Source organism: Typopeltis vanoorti, chromosome 15, assembly GCF_054136105.1.
Source record: "Typopeltis vanoorti isolate ZY-2024b chromosome 15, IOZ_Tvanoo_1.0, whole genome shotgun sequence".
Lineage (NCBI taxonomy): Eukaryota > Metazoa > Arthropoda > Arachnida > Uropygi > Thelyphonidae > Typopeltis > Typopeltis vanoorti.
The window spans coordinates 89194285-89212243 of record NC_143563.1 but is presented as its reverse complement, the minus strand read 5'-3'; the positions used below and the strand labels follow the sequence as shown (position 1 = coordinate 89212243).

The window sequence follows — 17959 nt, the reverse complement described above, 5'->3', positions numbered from 1 at the left end:
ACATTAGTACTATAGGTTGATCAACCAACCTGTCGTGTACGGGTTCAACATAAAATAAAATAAAAAACATTTCTCATCAAAACACTCCCAATCATCATGTTCAGGTATGTTGAAATTATTGGATGGTGAAATAGACAAACGTGTTTACATTGCATTCAATATTTTGGAAGTTTATTTTGCACTTGGTTAGACTATAATAAATTTAGTTTAATCATTTATCCAAGTGTGAGCAAACAAAGTTCGTGCCTGAAAATATCTTCAGGACTGAGGCAAGATGGTGCATCTGTTGGCACCATATGCATCACCTTGTCTCAGTCCTGAAGATATTTTCAGGTGCAAACGTTGTTTGCTCGTACTTGGATAAAGGATTAAACTAAATTTATTATACTTTCAATATTTTCTTATCTACTACCTTCTCAGCATAAGAGGATTTCAAGTGTGGTGGTGGCTAGCTTCCTCTTTTGCATCCTGATATATTTCATTCTGTTTTTAACTTTTTTTTTCATCTTTCTACCTCTGACATGCACAGAGTAAGTCAAATGATCTCCCTGAGCGTTGATACATTTTGCTTTCTTGGCAGAGCAAGATTTATTAACATGCTCTTTACTATCACATCAGGCACAGATAGCAGAGCTATGACAGCAGGCAGTTTGTTCATGTTCATATTTCTGACATCGAAGGCACTGAGTGGATTAAAGACATACAGCAGGCTTGGTTGGCCTGCTCTCCAACCTAAAGGTCGCGAGTTCAAATCCCGCTGTGGGCATGGATAGTTGTGAGTGTCTTTAGTTGGGAGATAAATTTCTTCACCCAGTGTGAAACACCATGCCCACTTATTGGTGGCCTGAAGTGGCTTGAAAAAGTTCCATGCTTGGTCTCTAAAGCATAGATTCTGAACTATGTAAGAAATTTAAAAAAATTTTTATATATTTTTTATATAAAAAATATATAAAATTAATAAAAATATGGAAAAATAAAATCCATAGTCCACCTTTGCTACAAATGCGCTATAGGTTTACTAATTATCTTTTGTGGGTGGAACCACATTAAAAAAAAAAAAAAAAAAGGGGGGGGGGGGGGGGGGAAACAGTTGAGATAACCTGCTTTTACCAGTGTCAGTGGTTTAGGTGTATCAAAAGTAAGGATGATGTCCCTGGTCGAAACCAGACAAACATCCCTACATATCAGGATGTGCCTTATACCCTGTCACTCCTCGATCTTTAAGTTATGAACATATCTTCTCATCTGGAACACCAAGAAGATTCAATTCTGATATCACATCTCTAGAATATCTGAATGATTTATGAGGTGGTACTATAATTGGTATTTCACCCATTGATGTTGCTCTCAGCAGTACTTCTGAATGTCGCTGACATTATATTTCCACAAGAATATCACCAGAATGTAATTTTTTTAATTGTTCTGGGAGATCCTGCCAGACCTAAGCCCTTTTGAATAAAGAAGGGTGACATTTTCCCTATTTGCTCGCCACCCACTGCATGGATAATAATACATTTATATATATATATGTGTGTGTGTGTGTGCGTGCGTGCGCATATGTGTGTGTGTGTGTGTGTGTGTGTGTGTGCGCGCGTGCGCATGTGCATCAGGGGACTTTTTTGTCTTTCAAAGGTCCTCACCAAGTCCCCACTTGGTGGGGATTTTGTGAGGGCCCCTGATTTGAGGATGAAGGATTCATGCTCAATAATTTTTTGTTTCACACCAGAGTTCCCTACCCACCATGGTGCCACAGATGGATACCCACTATCCAGCAAGCAATAAACACACTTGGAAGAGGAACACAAGTATTACCACCAGATGCTATACCAGTGCCACAGCAAAGCCTAAGGGCCCATCCCTGGACCATACGATAGAAGACATACTGCAACACCACTGACCAATGTAGGCAAGCTCAGTAGCCAACTAATCCTGGCTAGGACCACCTGTCTTGCCAAAGCAGAGGCCAAAACAGAACAAGACTACAGCATCCCCTTTTCAGGAATGCCCACAGATCACAATGCATGGCAAACATGGCAGCAGTGCATTGGATCCCAGTGATGGTGGTCCAAAAGAGAGAATAGCAAGACTCCGAAGAGGTAGTGTGAAGCATACAGAAAGAAAACCAAAGAAATAGAGAAAGAATGAAAAGAACCAGTACCATCATTGGGAGATCCCCTCAACCACAAACAGATGTCCCACATGGAGGGGACCATCATAGGGTGTACAGGATATTATGATAATACCACATGAAGAGTTTATATCAGTCTACAGTTCACCTCTTAAAGATTATTTAATTTTAATAATAAAAATAATAATAAGTTAAATAATGCCTTTCATTCCCTTATAGGGAGTAGGCAATCTACCTTTTGAAGACTGAGTAGGCAGTTCAATCTCCACTGGTAACCAATCAAGAGAGCCAGCCCATGACTATAAATAATTATAAGCTGCCACCAATGAAGAGACAGGCAAGCAAGTGCTGCCATCTCTTGGTACCTAACCCTAACAGGATATGTAACTATCTGAAATAATGGTTCTACGGTCGATTTTCTTGAGTTTACAGGATGAAAAATCTGAGTATCTGGGAGAAAAAATCTGTTTGTCCATGCCAGAGATTAACTAACTTGGGAACTGGTCGAAGATAGGCTTAGAAAAAGTTCTTCCATTTGGCGACTAGATTTGAACTTAAGTCTATCTTCGGGAAGCCTAGTGCAGAGGATGCAAGAGTCACTTCCACTGAGCTACACAGGCCTTTTAATTTTATCCAGCTCCAAACACTTGTAATGTTGTGAACAGCATCCTGACCCTTTCCTGAATGAGACCTTTATTTCTTGGGTCTTGTAGACGTGCAAATTTGTACACACCTTTAACTTCAAGAATATGGGATTGGAATATAAACTAATGACATAAGCTGGTGACTAATAGACAGGTATCAGAAAGTGGTAGGTATATAGGGTGAGTGAATCTGCCAGATTTGAGGCAACCATAACCAGTCAGGTACCCTAGGTATTCATCTTTATAGTTGTATTAGTAAGGATCTGAAATGAGGTATTCAACTGCTTGCTAATGATGTAAATATAGGCAGGAGAATAAGGGATGTACTGATATATATTACATAATGATTTGAATAGTCTGGAATGTGGGCAAATGATAATGGCTGTCAATTTAATGCATGTAAGTGTAAAGTAATGAAATTTAGTACAATGACATTTCCAATGTCATGTACTAAATTTCATTATAATTGGTGGGATTATGACTGGGAAAAAAAATGATGAGGCTAGGTATGGTTAGATAGCTTTAAGGTACAAAAAGCTATCCACCATAACTGTGCACTTCTTTGCACCCTTTTTTTTAAGTTTCTTTATCTGCTGTTTCCAAGGGGATAAAGAAGCTGTAAAAAGGGTGCAGAGAAGAGTTATAAAGATGATATAGGGATTATGAAATATAGATTATGAAAACAGACTGAGAGTATGTGGCCTGTAGACACCAATGAAGGAAGAAAGAGTGGTCAGATGATAGAGACCTATAAACTTCCAATCAGATGAATGTCACTTGAAATCTCAAGTTGAAATATTAAGGATATCATTTGAAATTTTTCATTATATTTCATATGTAGTAAGTGCATGGAACAGCTAGCCTGTTGAAGTGGTGAAGCATCAAGTGTGAATGAGTTTAAGAGAAGATATGACAGCTAGTGTGGGTAATGTACGTATATAGCCTTCCGGGATGAGTCCTTGACTCTCTGAAGGTCTCTGATGATGATGATAATAATCAAAGTATATATGAAAATTCAATAGAAAAATTATTAAAACATTTATACAAAATATAATAACCATTATATTCACTCACATAAACCATTCACACTTAATGTGGGTCAAGCCTTTTTTTTTTCTTATATTAGTTATGTCTATAGAAATAAAAATTAAAACATATAATCAATAAATATAACATAGTGAAACAGTTAAAGAAAAATTGACTGCTCTTTTCTCTAAACTACTAAATATGTTTTCTTGAGAAATTCTAATTAATGGAATCTTTCCAAGGCAAGTAGAAAACAGCAGCAACAAATGTTCTTGCATAACATACATATAAAGGACAATGAGAATTCATAACTGTACTTTTCACTGCACCTTATTGCAAATATATCCATACTATGGTTAAGCAGTAACCAAATACATTAATGATTATTTTGCAAAGTTGAAAGAGAAGATGACAATTTTCTTGGTATATCACTGCTTTCTAAGTGACAGTTATCAGATATATGAACATATCTTATGGTTTTGTTTTCAACGGACAACCACAAAAGTCCAGGTCACATTTACCAATAGCAGTATATCGATTCAATCTGAGGAACTTTTGATAACAATAAAAGCCAATGTTTCTCCCTTGTATTCATGTTTAACAAAATCCTTTAAAAACACTTTCTCTTTTTTTTCATAGCTCCACTCCTATTGATGTATTATTTTTTTCACATGTTCATCAGAAGTTCTTTTGATATCACTACACAGCATACTTTTCATTTACCATCACTGCAGCTATACAAGTAACATCAGAACAGCCATGTATGACAAGCAGCAAAGAGCAGTTCAGTAATGGCTGCAGGCACAATCAAGATGAAATTTCTTTTCCACTTAAATGCCTATTTAATATAATATGTAGAAAATGTCTACAAGTATGTTAGTTCCAACAATGAATATTTTGCTCATTCCTTTAAATGTTGTTATTCATTGGTAACTTTAACTATGAAGCATGGTTAGATTTAAATGCCTTGCTAGTTTCTAAAGATAATAAAACCACCAGAACTGCTGCTTCATACTCTTTCCAACAGAACTGTTCTGACAGACAGCTTAAAATTTTTATCAATATAACATTTATATATTATATATTGTAATACAATGAAGTATGCCCATGAGCAGTATAAAACACAGGCAAGAAGGGTGACCAGTATAATAAGGAAGGTTAAAGCTAGCTGATGAGGCCAAAAGAAACCTTAAAGAGGTCTTTCGATATGTGGCAAGTAAAAGGCAGAATGACAATGTAAGGATGACTTTAAAATGTGCTGATGGTGGGGAGTCCAAACCAAACAGTTGAATTACTGAGAACATTTTGCAGGGGGGGGGGGTACCATCTAGGTAGTGGCATTGCAATGCCAGTGTGACATTCACTGATAGGAGAATAGAGACTGAAAAATGGCGGTGCTTAAAATATTGCAGAACATCAATATAAACACAGCCATAGGATTATGCCCATGTATTACAAGAATTCACAAGGCTCCTCTGACCAAGCTGTTTAATTTAAGCCTCAGTGCAGGGAAGGTGCAAATGGAGTGGAAAGCAGGCAAAATAGTCCCTCTGCATAAAGGAGGCTGCAAGACAGAAGTAGCAAATTACAGGCTAATGAGCATCTCAGGAAAGGTAGTAAGGTAAGGTATTGTAGAAACTGGTGAAAGACAGAATTCAGGACTGGGTGGATAGGAAATACTCTATAAGGGTCAACATGGTTGTTTGAAAGGTAGGCCATGCCTTAGTAATGTGCCTACTTTTTATAATAAAGTAACAAAGGAGTTAGAAAAAGGAAATGGTTACTCAGTGATATTGCTATTTGTAAAAACATTTTAACTCTATTAAACTAGAGCAAATGGGGATGGATATGAATTTGGTAATTTGGATTAGAGGGGGTTTAATGGACAGATATCAAAGAGTGGTTTATTATTATTATTACGGGACGCCTAGGGAGTCCAAAGACTCATCGAGGGAGGGCACCTACTCTACAACTCTCCGGCTCCACCACGAACCACATCATCTACACTAATGCCATTTACTGCCCACCACCACCTCTAGTATTTTCACAGACAATCACAAACATCCATGCTAATGGCGAGATTCGAACCCGCAGCCTTTTGGCTGGAGTGCGGATATGCTAACCACTCGGTCAACCAAGGAGCGGTTTATGAAAGAGATGAATCCAGGAGAAGAAAAGAAACCAGTGGTGTACCACAGTGCTCCTCAGTAGTTGGTCCTCTGTTGTTGTATATCAGTGAATGATTTGACAGAAAATATACAGTTGTTTGCTGACGATGCTAAACTGAGAAGAACAATGGTAAATGAAGGTGATGCAGAGATCCTGAGGTATAGATAAAGGTAAATAGATGCCAGTTTAATGTGGCCAAGTGTAAGGTGGTGCATGTGATGCATATGGTGGTGCATATGGTTGTTGAAGGTTACCCAGAGATGAATCTTATGGGAAGAGATGAGCAGCTGTGTACTATATCGATGGAACTGAACTTCAGGAGAATGATACAGTCAAGGACTTTGGTGTGATCGTGGACAGGGAGTTGAAGTTTAGATGGCATATTACAAAGATAACCAAAACAGCACATTATATTGAAAATGTCATGTGGTTGTTGAAGAGCACACTAACAAGCAGGGATAGAGAGATCACTGTTCTCTTAGATAAGACTTTAATAAAGCCACATATGGACTACTGCACACATGCACAGATCTGGATTTCAGAGTTCCATGGGGATGAAGAAGTTATGGAAAGGATCCAGAAGTGACAAAGATTGTGGCAGGTCTGTGGAAAGCTTCCTATGAGAATAGATTGACAGTCTGTAAGCTTTAAAAATTAGCTGATTGGTGAAAAAGAGGAGATAGGATAGACTAATTTAAGTTCTTAAAGGGGTTTTATAGGATTGACACTGAAGACATTTTTCAGTAGTACATGGCAGGAAGGGAGAGAACAAGGGTCACCAGTGGAAGCTGTGTAAGAGTGTGGTTAGCATGGATGTTAGGACTAGATTTTTTGCTTGGAGAATGGTGAATGAGTTGCCAAAAGTGGTTGTGGGTGCTTCATCAATGAATGAGTTAAGAGAGGTATGATAGGTATTGTGCAAGTAATGGCTAGTGTGTGAATAATGAAGACACCTGAAATAATAGGCAAATTATCTAAAGATGCTTAAATGAATTTGATGAGTTTACAGTGGCATAAATAATTAAGTTCTGCTGCAAGAAAGATGTTATATCATTATTTTAGTTATTATACTGATGTCAAGAATGAGGTGTATCTGTGTTTTGCCATTCTATACACAGGAAGAGATACAGAAACCATTCAAAAGATGGGTGATTAATGTCGCTTTGATAGGGAAAAAACTGCTTGATATGTGAAGCTCTCGTGAAGCTTATTTTTGGATACTGGCTGTTTCAATATATTAAAAGCATGTGTGGGCAATGAGGCTAAATAACGAATATATTATCAACAGAGCACAGCCAGACTAAATGTTTAAGCATGGCAGTGAACAAGGGTCAGCAGTGGGTTTTATTCTCTTTAAGTGTTTTATACAAAAAGTCCCATCTAGCTTTTTGTTTTTTTTTCATATAAAATAACCAGCAAGAATAACAAATTAGTTCACTTGCCTTTCTGCTACAGGCTGGCAGGGCACATTTTTTACACATTCACAATATGTACGACATGACAATTTCAAGTTTTTGTGGTACATTTAGAAATTTAAAAATGCAAACAAGTATAGAATTTCCCTTAATTATTGGTGAATTATACAACTTGAGAGCAAAAAAAATGTTTTTTCTGTCTAACATAATTTTGGTTACTCCAGAAAGCATGTAAAGATTCTTGATGTGCCAAACATGTAGCAAACTAAAAATATAGGTTGATTCACATATCAATCTAAAGGGCTAAAGAATATCAAACAACACAATTTTTTCACGCTTGTCACAAGCATATTAACATGTTTTTAAGAGACCTACCAATAAAAGTTTACAAATAAAAAAGAACTTATTAACTAATTTTTTATTTGTAAACGTTTACTGGTTTACTTCTCTTAAACTGAGATGCAAAATCAAGATGATCATGATATATTAATTTTTAAGGATAAAATATTTTATATCAACTTTTTTAACTTACATTAATTTGAAATGAGCACAAATTTGTCTTGCATAAAGGGTTAACTTGTGAGGGGGTAGGGTGATTCAGTGACAACAGACTTCTTTTATAGTTCACTTACAGACTTGCTACACTGAAAGGGACACTGGATTTGTGAACTTTTGGGGATCCATATATCAGGATGCTTTTGAAACGTTTCAGATTGCAATGGTGTTGAAGGTTACCCAGAGGATTGCTGCAGTACTGAGAAGGACACTAACCTGAGATAAAAGAGTTGTCATTCCATTGTGCTCAAATTTAGTCCCCAAGATTTGAAGGGGTTAAATGAACTGTAGAAAGAGATAATATCAGGGCTATACAATGTTTAAGGCTATTATACTGTTAGTCATGATGATAGCTTGAGGGAATATGAACCGCAAAGTTTAGTAGATAAAAGAAGGACAGTGATATGATTGAGATTTTTAAAAAGTTGAGAAGTAGTTGCAAGGTTGACACTGTGGAGTCTTTCATTTGGTGGAACAGGGGGAGAGGAGCAAGGACAAGGGGCCAGCCCTGGAAGTTGCAAAAGGAAGTTGTGAGCAAGATAAGGAGCAGTTTCTTTGCATGTTGAGGCTGGTTGAACTGTGGAATGGATTGCCTGATAGAGTGGTGAGAGCATGAATGGTAAATGGATTCAAAAAATGGTATGATATAAAAATGGTCTATCATACCATTTTTTGTTTTCTAGGATTGTTTTCTAGGATGGGCCACCCACGATGAGTCTTATGACTCAATAGAGGTCCCGAATCATATCTACTCTCCAGCCTGCAGGTTTGAATTCCAAGCTGCCAGTGATATATGTACTGAGCAAATCTGACTAATTATAAATTGTTGACTGCTTTGTCGTTCATATCATGAACAACAAAGCAGTCAACAGTAACAGAGTTGAGTTTAAGTGGCATATAATGAACAGTACATCATACTTCTGCAAGTACCCTTAATATTAAACTTGCAGAATATGAACAGCTAATAATTCATCATGCTTAAACTGCCTGCAAAAATTTCATATTTAGCTATGCATAAAACTGTTCTAAACATGTAATGCTTTACTATCAAAATTAAGGATTTAAGGATCATGATGGCTTATTACAGACAGAAACATAATTGCAATAATATGTACAGCATTGATGAGCATTCTTCTTATTCTTTTAACCCTTTTTATAGCCAATTCTGGCTATAGGTGTCTCCCGATTCTCTCTATCTGTTTCTATCCTGAGCTTGTTGGTGCCAAAGATTTCCAATTGTTTTTTTTATATATCAACTGACATCTTCTTTCAGGTCTTCCAGCTGATCGTTTACCGTCATATGGCCACAACTGCAGTAAAACATTTGTCCATCTATTGTCCTTGAGTCTTGCGATGTGTCCTGCCATTTCCATTTATTTCGAAGTATGTTTTCTTCAATATCTAAAAATTTTGTTTTAGCTTTTAATTCTTCATTTCTGATTTTATCTCTGAGTCTTATGTTTAGCAGATATCTTTCCATTCTTCTTTCTGTGTTTTGCATTTTATCTATCATTATATATATTTTATCTATTATTATATATAGCCAGTATGGTTGGCTGAATGGTTAGCGCATCTGCTCTCCAGCCAAAAGGCTGCAGGTCCGAATCACAGCGTGTGCATGGATGTTGTCATTGTCTGTGAAAATACTAGTGGCGGTGGTGGTAGATGGTTGTAGTTGGTGGATTGAGTGGTGGAGACAGAATTGTAGAGTAGGTGTCTTCCCTTGATGAGTCTTTGGACTCTCTGGAGGTCTCACATTAATAATAATAATAATTATTATTATTATTATTATTAATGGGCGTTACCTTAGATGATTTAAGTAGTTAAGTAAGAGAAGGGTATAAATCTGCATATCTATTTACCTCTTGCATGCTCAATGGTAATCTGGTTTTTTGAAAACATACTGCTCCGATAAGGACATCAGCAAAGTATATTATGGCTTTCAATTACATGTGTTCTTGCCAGTTTGCTTATTCTGAAATGAAAGGAAAAACCCTTGCAAGATGAGACTAGCTAATTCACCTTCAAATGAAAAACCCTAACAAAAGTTATTCATGTCCTAGACATGAATAATCTTTATCAGTTCCTCTCTCTATATATACGTATATATATTTAAAGAAATTGGAACAAACTGATCCAATTTCAAACTTTCAAGAATAATTCAGTGATAATATCATATCAGTTCTATAATAATCAGTTTTACCAAAATTGCTATTTATCACTTGTGAAACATCACTACTTGTGGGACCTATTACAGAACAAATTTTGCAAAGGTCTCATTACGGTGTAATTGTGCACTTTTTTATGTGATGTTTTTGTTAAATTAAGCTAAGTACATTCTCAGAATCTCTTTCTTTAGATCAAAAAATCACTGTGATTAATTCACAATCTTTCATCTGCAATGTAACTTCTAAACAATTGGCTAAGTGGATAGTGTCATAGCCTTGCACTCAACAAATTGTGGGCTTTAAAATCCCAATGTGACATAATTGTTATAGTGATAGATGATTCTTGAAGTGCAGTGTGAGACCCCCCCCCTTAGTGGCTTGAAAAAAGTAAGACCATGTAGTCTTAGAGCATGATTCTCACATTATATAATTCTTAGACCAGCAATACTCCACATGTCACGTGTTTCTAACCTTAACCCTTCATGTGTGGACCTGCCATTAAGCATTAATATGATATTATGAAGAAAATAACAAAACTTTTAATGATAACAGCACTGCTGCTGTGATATAATTTTAATATATAAAATTTTTAATTGGAACATAATGTTAGCCTTACGCTAACATTATGTTCTTAAAAAACATACCTTGGCATGTCTTTTTTTAAGTATGTATGGTACATATTTTTTAAGGAAAGAATGACAGTATTTGGTGGTGAACTTGACTGAAACATATGTATAATTTGAGCACAAAGTCATTTAACAAGCTTTGTATACAATATGTTTTTCTTTCTTTCTTTTTGTCCTTTAATTTTTAGTTCAAATTTTTAATTCCTACCTTTGATTCATTAACTTCTTTGTTACTGGTTCTATTTCATTTCAGTTACTGGATAGACATTGCTATGCTAACATATTTGCTCTATACATGTCGTATCAAGTCCAGGAAATACACACCTAAGTATGTCTTTTAAATACGCTTTTAATATATAAAGGTTTTAATTAGCCAGAACTTAATCTTAGCCTTAAGTTGGAATATAGGGGCAGTGCCACTACCATAAAAACTCTGTTTTTTTTTTTATCATCATCACCAATTTTCTGATATGTACCTCAAGTGTCCAGGTTATTATGAGAGCATAACTGATTAAGTTTACATTATTGCTAATCTCCTATCAACAATTTTTCTCCAAATCAGTCTATTACTTTTACTATTTTTTTGTATTGTATGTGTGGGGGGGTACTCTGGATCCATCGCTAAGCTTCAATAAACATATCAACAATGTTGCAGTCAGGGCAAAAAGAAAACTAAATATTATGAAAAGTAGCTCAGGTAAAGAGTGGGGAGTCAATGCTAAAACCTTAAAAGTCACATATACCTCTATTATCCGTCCCATAATTATTATTATTATTATTTTGGGCGACTCCAGGAGTCCTTAGACTCATAGAAGGAGGCCCTAAACATCATGTCCACACAACTATGCGATTACATTCTCACAGTATCTATCATACCTTGTCTTGAACGCCCATCATAGCACCCACAACAGACTCTGGCAGCTTATTCCACTCATTTACCAGCTCTAACACCCCTGCTAACCACACTCTTGCCCAGCTTCCATAGGTGTCCCCTAGTTCTCCCACCACCAGTCCTGATCTCAAAAATATCCTCTGAATTAATCCTATAGAATCCCTTTAGCAATTTGAATGTCTCAATCATATCTCCCCTTTTCCACCTATCAACTAGTTTCTGCAACCCACAAATCTTCAACCTGTTCTCATATGGTGCATTCCATAGACCTGTTATCATCTTAGTCACTCGCATCTGGATCCTCTCCACCTCCTCCCCATCAAGAAGGAACCGAGGTGACCAAGTCTGGGCACAGTAGTCGAGATGAGGTCTTATCAAGGCTTGGTACAGAGGTACAATAACTTGCTTGTCTCTGCTCGTCAAGGTATTTTTCAACAACCAAGTGAGTTGATGAGCTGATTTAGCTACTTTTGCAATGTGCCCCCTAAACTTCATCTCCCTATCCACCAACACACCCAAGTCCCTGGCCTCATCAATCTCTTCGAGTACAGTTCCACCAATGTGGTATACTGTTGCTAATCTTTTCACCCCAAAATGCATAACCTTACATTTTGTCACATTAAATTGACATCCATTCTCTTTACCCCAGAACTCCAATCTATCTAAGTCATCCTGCAAGACTTTGACATCTTCTGCATTCACTATTGCCCTACCCAACTTTGCATCATCAGCGAACAAATGAATTGTTCCACTTAGATCCTTCCCTATATCGTTAATGAACAGATTAAACAGCAGTGGTCCAAGAACAGAACCCTGCGGCACACCACTAGTCACAGGCCATCTTTTGGACTCTACTCCTGAATAAACTACTCTTTGATATCTCTCCATCAACCAACCACCTATCCATCTCACCAATCCTATATCCATTCCCATATGTTGTAGTTTACGGATTAGTATTCCATGTGGTATCCTGTCAAACGCCTTTGCCAGGTCCAGCAGTATCACTGTAAACCCATTTCCCTTATCCAGTTCAGCCGTCACTTTGTTATAAAACTTGAGCAAGTTACTGAAGCATGATCTACCCTTCACAAAGCCATACTGTCTCCTGTACAGTATCTCGTTTTCATCAACATAATGGAATATGCTTTGCCAATCTGGATGCAAACATACCAAATCAGGTTTAGACAAGCTTATAAAAATTCAGAAAAATGCAGCTAAAATCATATGTGGACTAACGAATACAACTCCTGGAAAAATTGCAGAATTCGAATCCAACCTTGTTCCTTTAAAAATTAGGTAGCAAGAAAATCTTACCAAATTTTTAGAAAAAAGAGCCAACCTTGCACATCATAGAACAAGTGAACTTTTTAAAAACTGGAAACCAACTAACAGAATAAAGGAAAAATCAACAATGCATGAAATCATAGAAAATAAAATTTCCTTGGATTGTCCAAATAAAATAGCCGACTACCCAGCATTTCCTCCAAATCAAGACAGGAAAAATATAGTTTTCAACTCTGAAATATGGAAACACGAGGAAAAAAGCCTAGAAAACCCTGAAATCTTGAGATCATTAGCCCTTTCAAAAATAATGGAATATGGACCTGACTCAATAAAGATCTACACAGATGGCTCCAAAAATCCCAAATTGCAATTCTGGGAGTGGCATACTCATCTATGGCTCTCATAATATAGAACTAAAAACAACTAATACTATTGGATGCAACTCATACCATGCAGAATTAATAGACATTAACACAGCACTGCAATATTTGGACAAAACAAAACCCGAAGGAGTTTATATTTTTCACAGATTCCTTAGCAGCCCTTCAAGCTATTACGAACTACTATGTCTCTAAGTACATCAAGAAATACTTATAGACATAGCAAAAAACATAAACAAACTACATAAGGATTCCGAAATAATCTTCCAATGGATCCCATCCCATGTGGGATTAAAGGGAAACGAAACTGCAGATGAAGTAGCAAAATTGGCTGCAACATCAAGTGATACCACAGATCTCAACTTTTTAAAACCACCCAAAAAGAAAACATAAAAGGAACAATTCTTCAGGACATGACTCATCATTGGCACTCAGCAGAAAATCCAGGAACTACCATCAACTCCAAGTTTAATCACAGTGCCACTACCATGATCTCTCGCCTCAAGACCGGCCACACAAGACTAATCAAGTTTAGCAATGGCATAAGTCTTCCCCACCTGCAAAATCTATAACATTGAGGAAGCATCGCCAATGCATTTGCTAAACTGTATGAATATTTCCAAATGTGAACTCTATGACAACCCAGAAAAGGTGCTCTATAAAATATACATAAACTTGATCTCTATGATCTGGTGTAATAATACCATGTGATAAAAAATAATAATAAAATAAAATAAAATAAATTATTTTTTGTTCTATTTTTACTTTTTTTTTTCTTTTGTTCATCATCTAAAATAAGAGCTACATGAAAATTTTGGAAAATCTTAAGCATTATCACATTATGGTTTATTTTAAATATATTTGCAAACCTATACAGATTATTTGTAATTACTCATTTGTAATTTGTAATTCAAATTTTTAGAGACAGAAAATTAAATAAGCTTTTAAAAAAATACTTCTCAAGAGGCAAATGAAATGATTAATGGAATTATAGTAAACCAAACTCACCACCAATCACTGACATAATTCTGTGATACCCAAGATTTCAAGATGAGTAATTTTTGCAGTTTTGGAGCTAATGTTCTTTCAAATTCCTGAACAAAAAAAGAATAAAATAGAAATAGAAATAGAAATACCATAAAGTATTTGTATTTGCAATTAGGTATAAAGAATATACAGTAAAACCCCATTTTTACGTTCCCGCAATTTACGTTTTCCTGCCATTTACGTCATTTTCTGTTGGTCCCGTCTTAAGGCCTATTCTCACAATGTATTGTTTTCCAGCCATTAACAACTTGATGTGGACGTTATTTCCCGTGATTTGCGTTTTTTTTCTCGGTGGCAATACCGATTTTCGAATCGATTTCAGCGGAAATCTGCGCATTTCTGTTCTCAGGTGGCGTTGCTTTCAGCTGTAGTTTTGTTTCCACCATCACGGTGACTTGCGCGCATACAGCAGTACTGTAGTGATGAGCGATACCATGATTTTTCAATCCCAGTATGAATTGATATTGCAGAATTTCTGCAACGTAATTTAACGTGTGAAAGTTGCTTTCAAATTGTGGTGGTGGATTATCCATGTTAGGAACATGGAGAAAAAAGACAGAAAATGTATTTTGATAGAAGAAAAGATGGCAATTCTGCGATGTGTAAATTGGCATGCCGGAACACGTGTGCATCTAGCATAAGATCTTGGACTCTCCGTGTCCACTTTGAACACAATAGTAAAAAAACAGGTCAAGCATTGAACTCAATGCAAAGCAATCTGGCACTAAATGTAAGTACATTGTAAATTCATTTATTTTCAGTTATTAAATTTTGTAATCTAGTATGTAGACTTACATACTAGCAGTAAGTCATCTTTTAGCCTTTGTTAAATGTTTTTTTACATTTCCTGCTATTTACACTTTTTTCCATCAGTCCCCTGAAAAGTGTAAAAAAGGGGTTTTACTGTATGTTGAAAGGAACACAAATCATATTATTTAGAGATGGTGAAAGGAACACAAATTGTATAATTTAGAGATGGCATTTGAAACAATACAAAAAGGAATTAGTAGTGTTAAGAAAATTTAATGGGCAATGGAGCAGAAGGATGAAACAAATCATTGTCAGTCCTTCACTTAAGACTTATGTGATGTATGACCACTCATACTATGATGATCATTCTATGAACATATTTACACCATATTTAGTGCTACCATAAAACTTCAACTGTACTTCATTTCATTTGGCTTGCTGTTGTGTGGTAGTGTCTGTGGGAGGGAGGATATTTTCACTATTACAAGGTCATTTTCATTCCACTTGTCTCTAATTACTCTAAATACTTTAATTACTCATGTTTCATTAAATATGCTAAATTAGCTAGCTAATTCTGATCATTTTAATTTTTATTGCTTTATCCAATTCAATTTTGGAACTCCATAGAACCGAGACTTAAGAGGTATCCACTAAAGTCCCACCAGTGACAGCTTTCAAATTTATGCATGAATGCCCATTAGTTGAAGATCTCGTTTCAGATCCTAACCTAACTGGTCTCATTATGGGTTTTGTGTTCTGCAAAATAGTGAACTAGCTGGAACTGTCCATTACTAGATGTAATACAATGATCTTAGTTGCAGTGACTATACTTGCAAACACTCCCCATCCTCATCTACGAATCTATTAATTCAGTATAAACCTTGTTTTCCCAGGTCTTTAAAATGGAAATTATATATTGTTTAATCCTTTATCCGAGTGTAAGCAAACAAGATCTGTGTATGAAGTATCTTCGTGGCCAACTTCACACTAGATTGTCTTGGTATACCATAATGCAAAGCTATCAGCCTCTATGTACAAGTGGCCAGGTTGTAAAGGTGCTTGTGCAGACTTTAGTTGCCTCCATAGCATAACTGGAAGAACAACAGGATGTTGTCCCTTCGATTGGAAAAGGCCTGAGTTCGATTCTCAATGTGATGAGAGGAATCTTTATAAGGTCTTTTTCAGCTGAAGGTGAGTTAGCCAATCTTATACAGAGGTAGCAGTTTTTTCCCTCCCAGAAACTTGTGGTTTTCATTCTGCATACAGACAAATCAGCCTTGAGAGTACATACAATTTACAAACAAAAAAATACTAGTGATGGCAGTGGACAATAGATGTTATGATATAGATGATGATGGTAATGGTGGTTCAGTATGGTTGGTGGGTTAAGTGGGGGAGATGGAAAGTTTTAGCAGTAGGTGCACACCCTTGTTGAGTCTTTGTACTTCTTGGAGGGATCACATAATAATAATAATAATATGTACAGTACATTTCTCGTGTATTGTATTTAATGCTACAATAAAATTCTGTTTTGCTTGAATCTGTGTAGTGTGATGCTCAATGGGTCGTAGTGAGATGTTATTGACTATAAGAGTCATTTTCATTCCAGTACTAAGCTACCAATATATTATACCAATATATACATAAGCGGCTCTGTAGTGCAATTGGAAGAACAACGGTACATTGCGCCCTTCGATTGGAATAGGCCTAAGTTCGATTCTCGTCGCGACAGAAGGAATCTTTATCTGGACAATTTCAATCGAAGGTGAGTTAGCCGATCTCATACAGTGGTAGCAGGGTTTTTTCTCTCGGAAACTTGGGTTTTTCATCCCGCATACAGACAAATCGGCCTTTTAGAACACACGCAATTTACAAACAAAAAATACTAGTTGTGGTAGTGGTGGAGGTGGGCGGCAGATGGTGTTGATGGAGATGATTGTAGTAGAGGTTCGGTGTAGTGGTTGAGACAGTTGTAGGTGTCCTCCCGCGATGAGTCTTCGGACTCCTTGGAAGTGTCACGAATAATAATAATAATAATATATATTATATTATATTGAGCTACCAATTTAATGAAAGAGGTGTGATGCTTTGGGGAGAAAAATGAAGCTGGTTTCAAGCTGAAACCATTCATGATCTATCATTTAGAAAACCCCAAGGACCTTTAAAAGTGCAAGTAAGCATGCTGTTCCTGTTTTTTATAGAAGACATAATGACAAGCATGGATGATCATGGTTTGAGGAATGCGTCCAGAACTGTTCATCCCACAAGCCAAAGATAATAGCAAACAGAAGGGTATTGCTTTTAAAAATTTATAGACATTGGACAATGCTCCAGGACATCAACTCTGATGTGAAGGGTGTACTGTCCACCAAATACCACCTTACTAATACAACCCATGAATTAGGGTGTTACTGCTACCTTCAAGGCATATTACTTAAGACAGGCTTTTGCTCAAACTGAGGGTGAAAAAAATGTCTTTTGGAAAGAATATAATATCTTGCACTGTACAAGGAATGTAGCTGCAACATGGAGTAAGATGATGTATGAATGGTAATTGGATGAAAATGTATCAACATATATTTTCATGGAAAATATATGTTGATACATTCATAGGATTTGATGATGATAAAGCCTTAAAAGAGACTGGTGACAAGACAGTGCTGCTAGTTGTGTCTCAATTTACGATTATTAGGCATTCAACTATCCTTACATGTGAAACTCTACTTGTCTTTGTCCAAATCTTATTTATATACAAGATATCACCCAAATACAAATATTCAAGCTTCTTCTCCCCTTAGTGTCCCTAAATATATATTTCATACTGCGCCTTTCAGGACATTTAGTTTAAGATATAAAATTCAAAAACAAGGAGCAA

General features: G+C 36.3%; 1 protein-coding gene across 1 annotated transcript in view; it reads right to left on the bottom strand.

The window, feature by feature from the left end:
- The window catches only part of LOC150098962 (carnitine O-palmitoyltransferase 1, liver isoform-like), a 231157-nt gene that overhangs the window by 97461 nt on the left and 115737 nt on the right, over positions 1-17959 (bottom strand). Inside the window, exon 6 of the mRNA XM_090405781.1 lies at positions 14296-14381. Within this exon, the coding sequence (XP_090261907.1) occupies positions 14296-14381 (86 nt within the window). The remainder of the gene's footprint in view (positions 1-14295; positions 14382-17959) is intronic.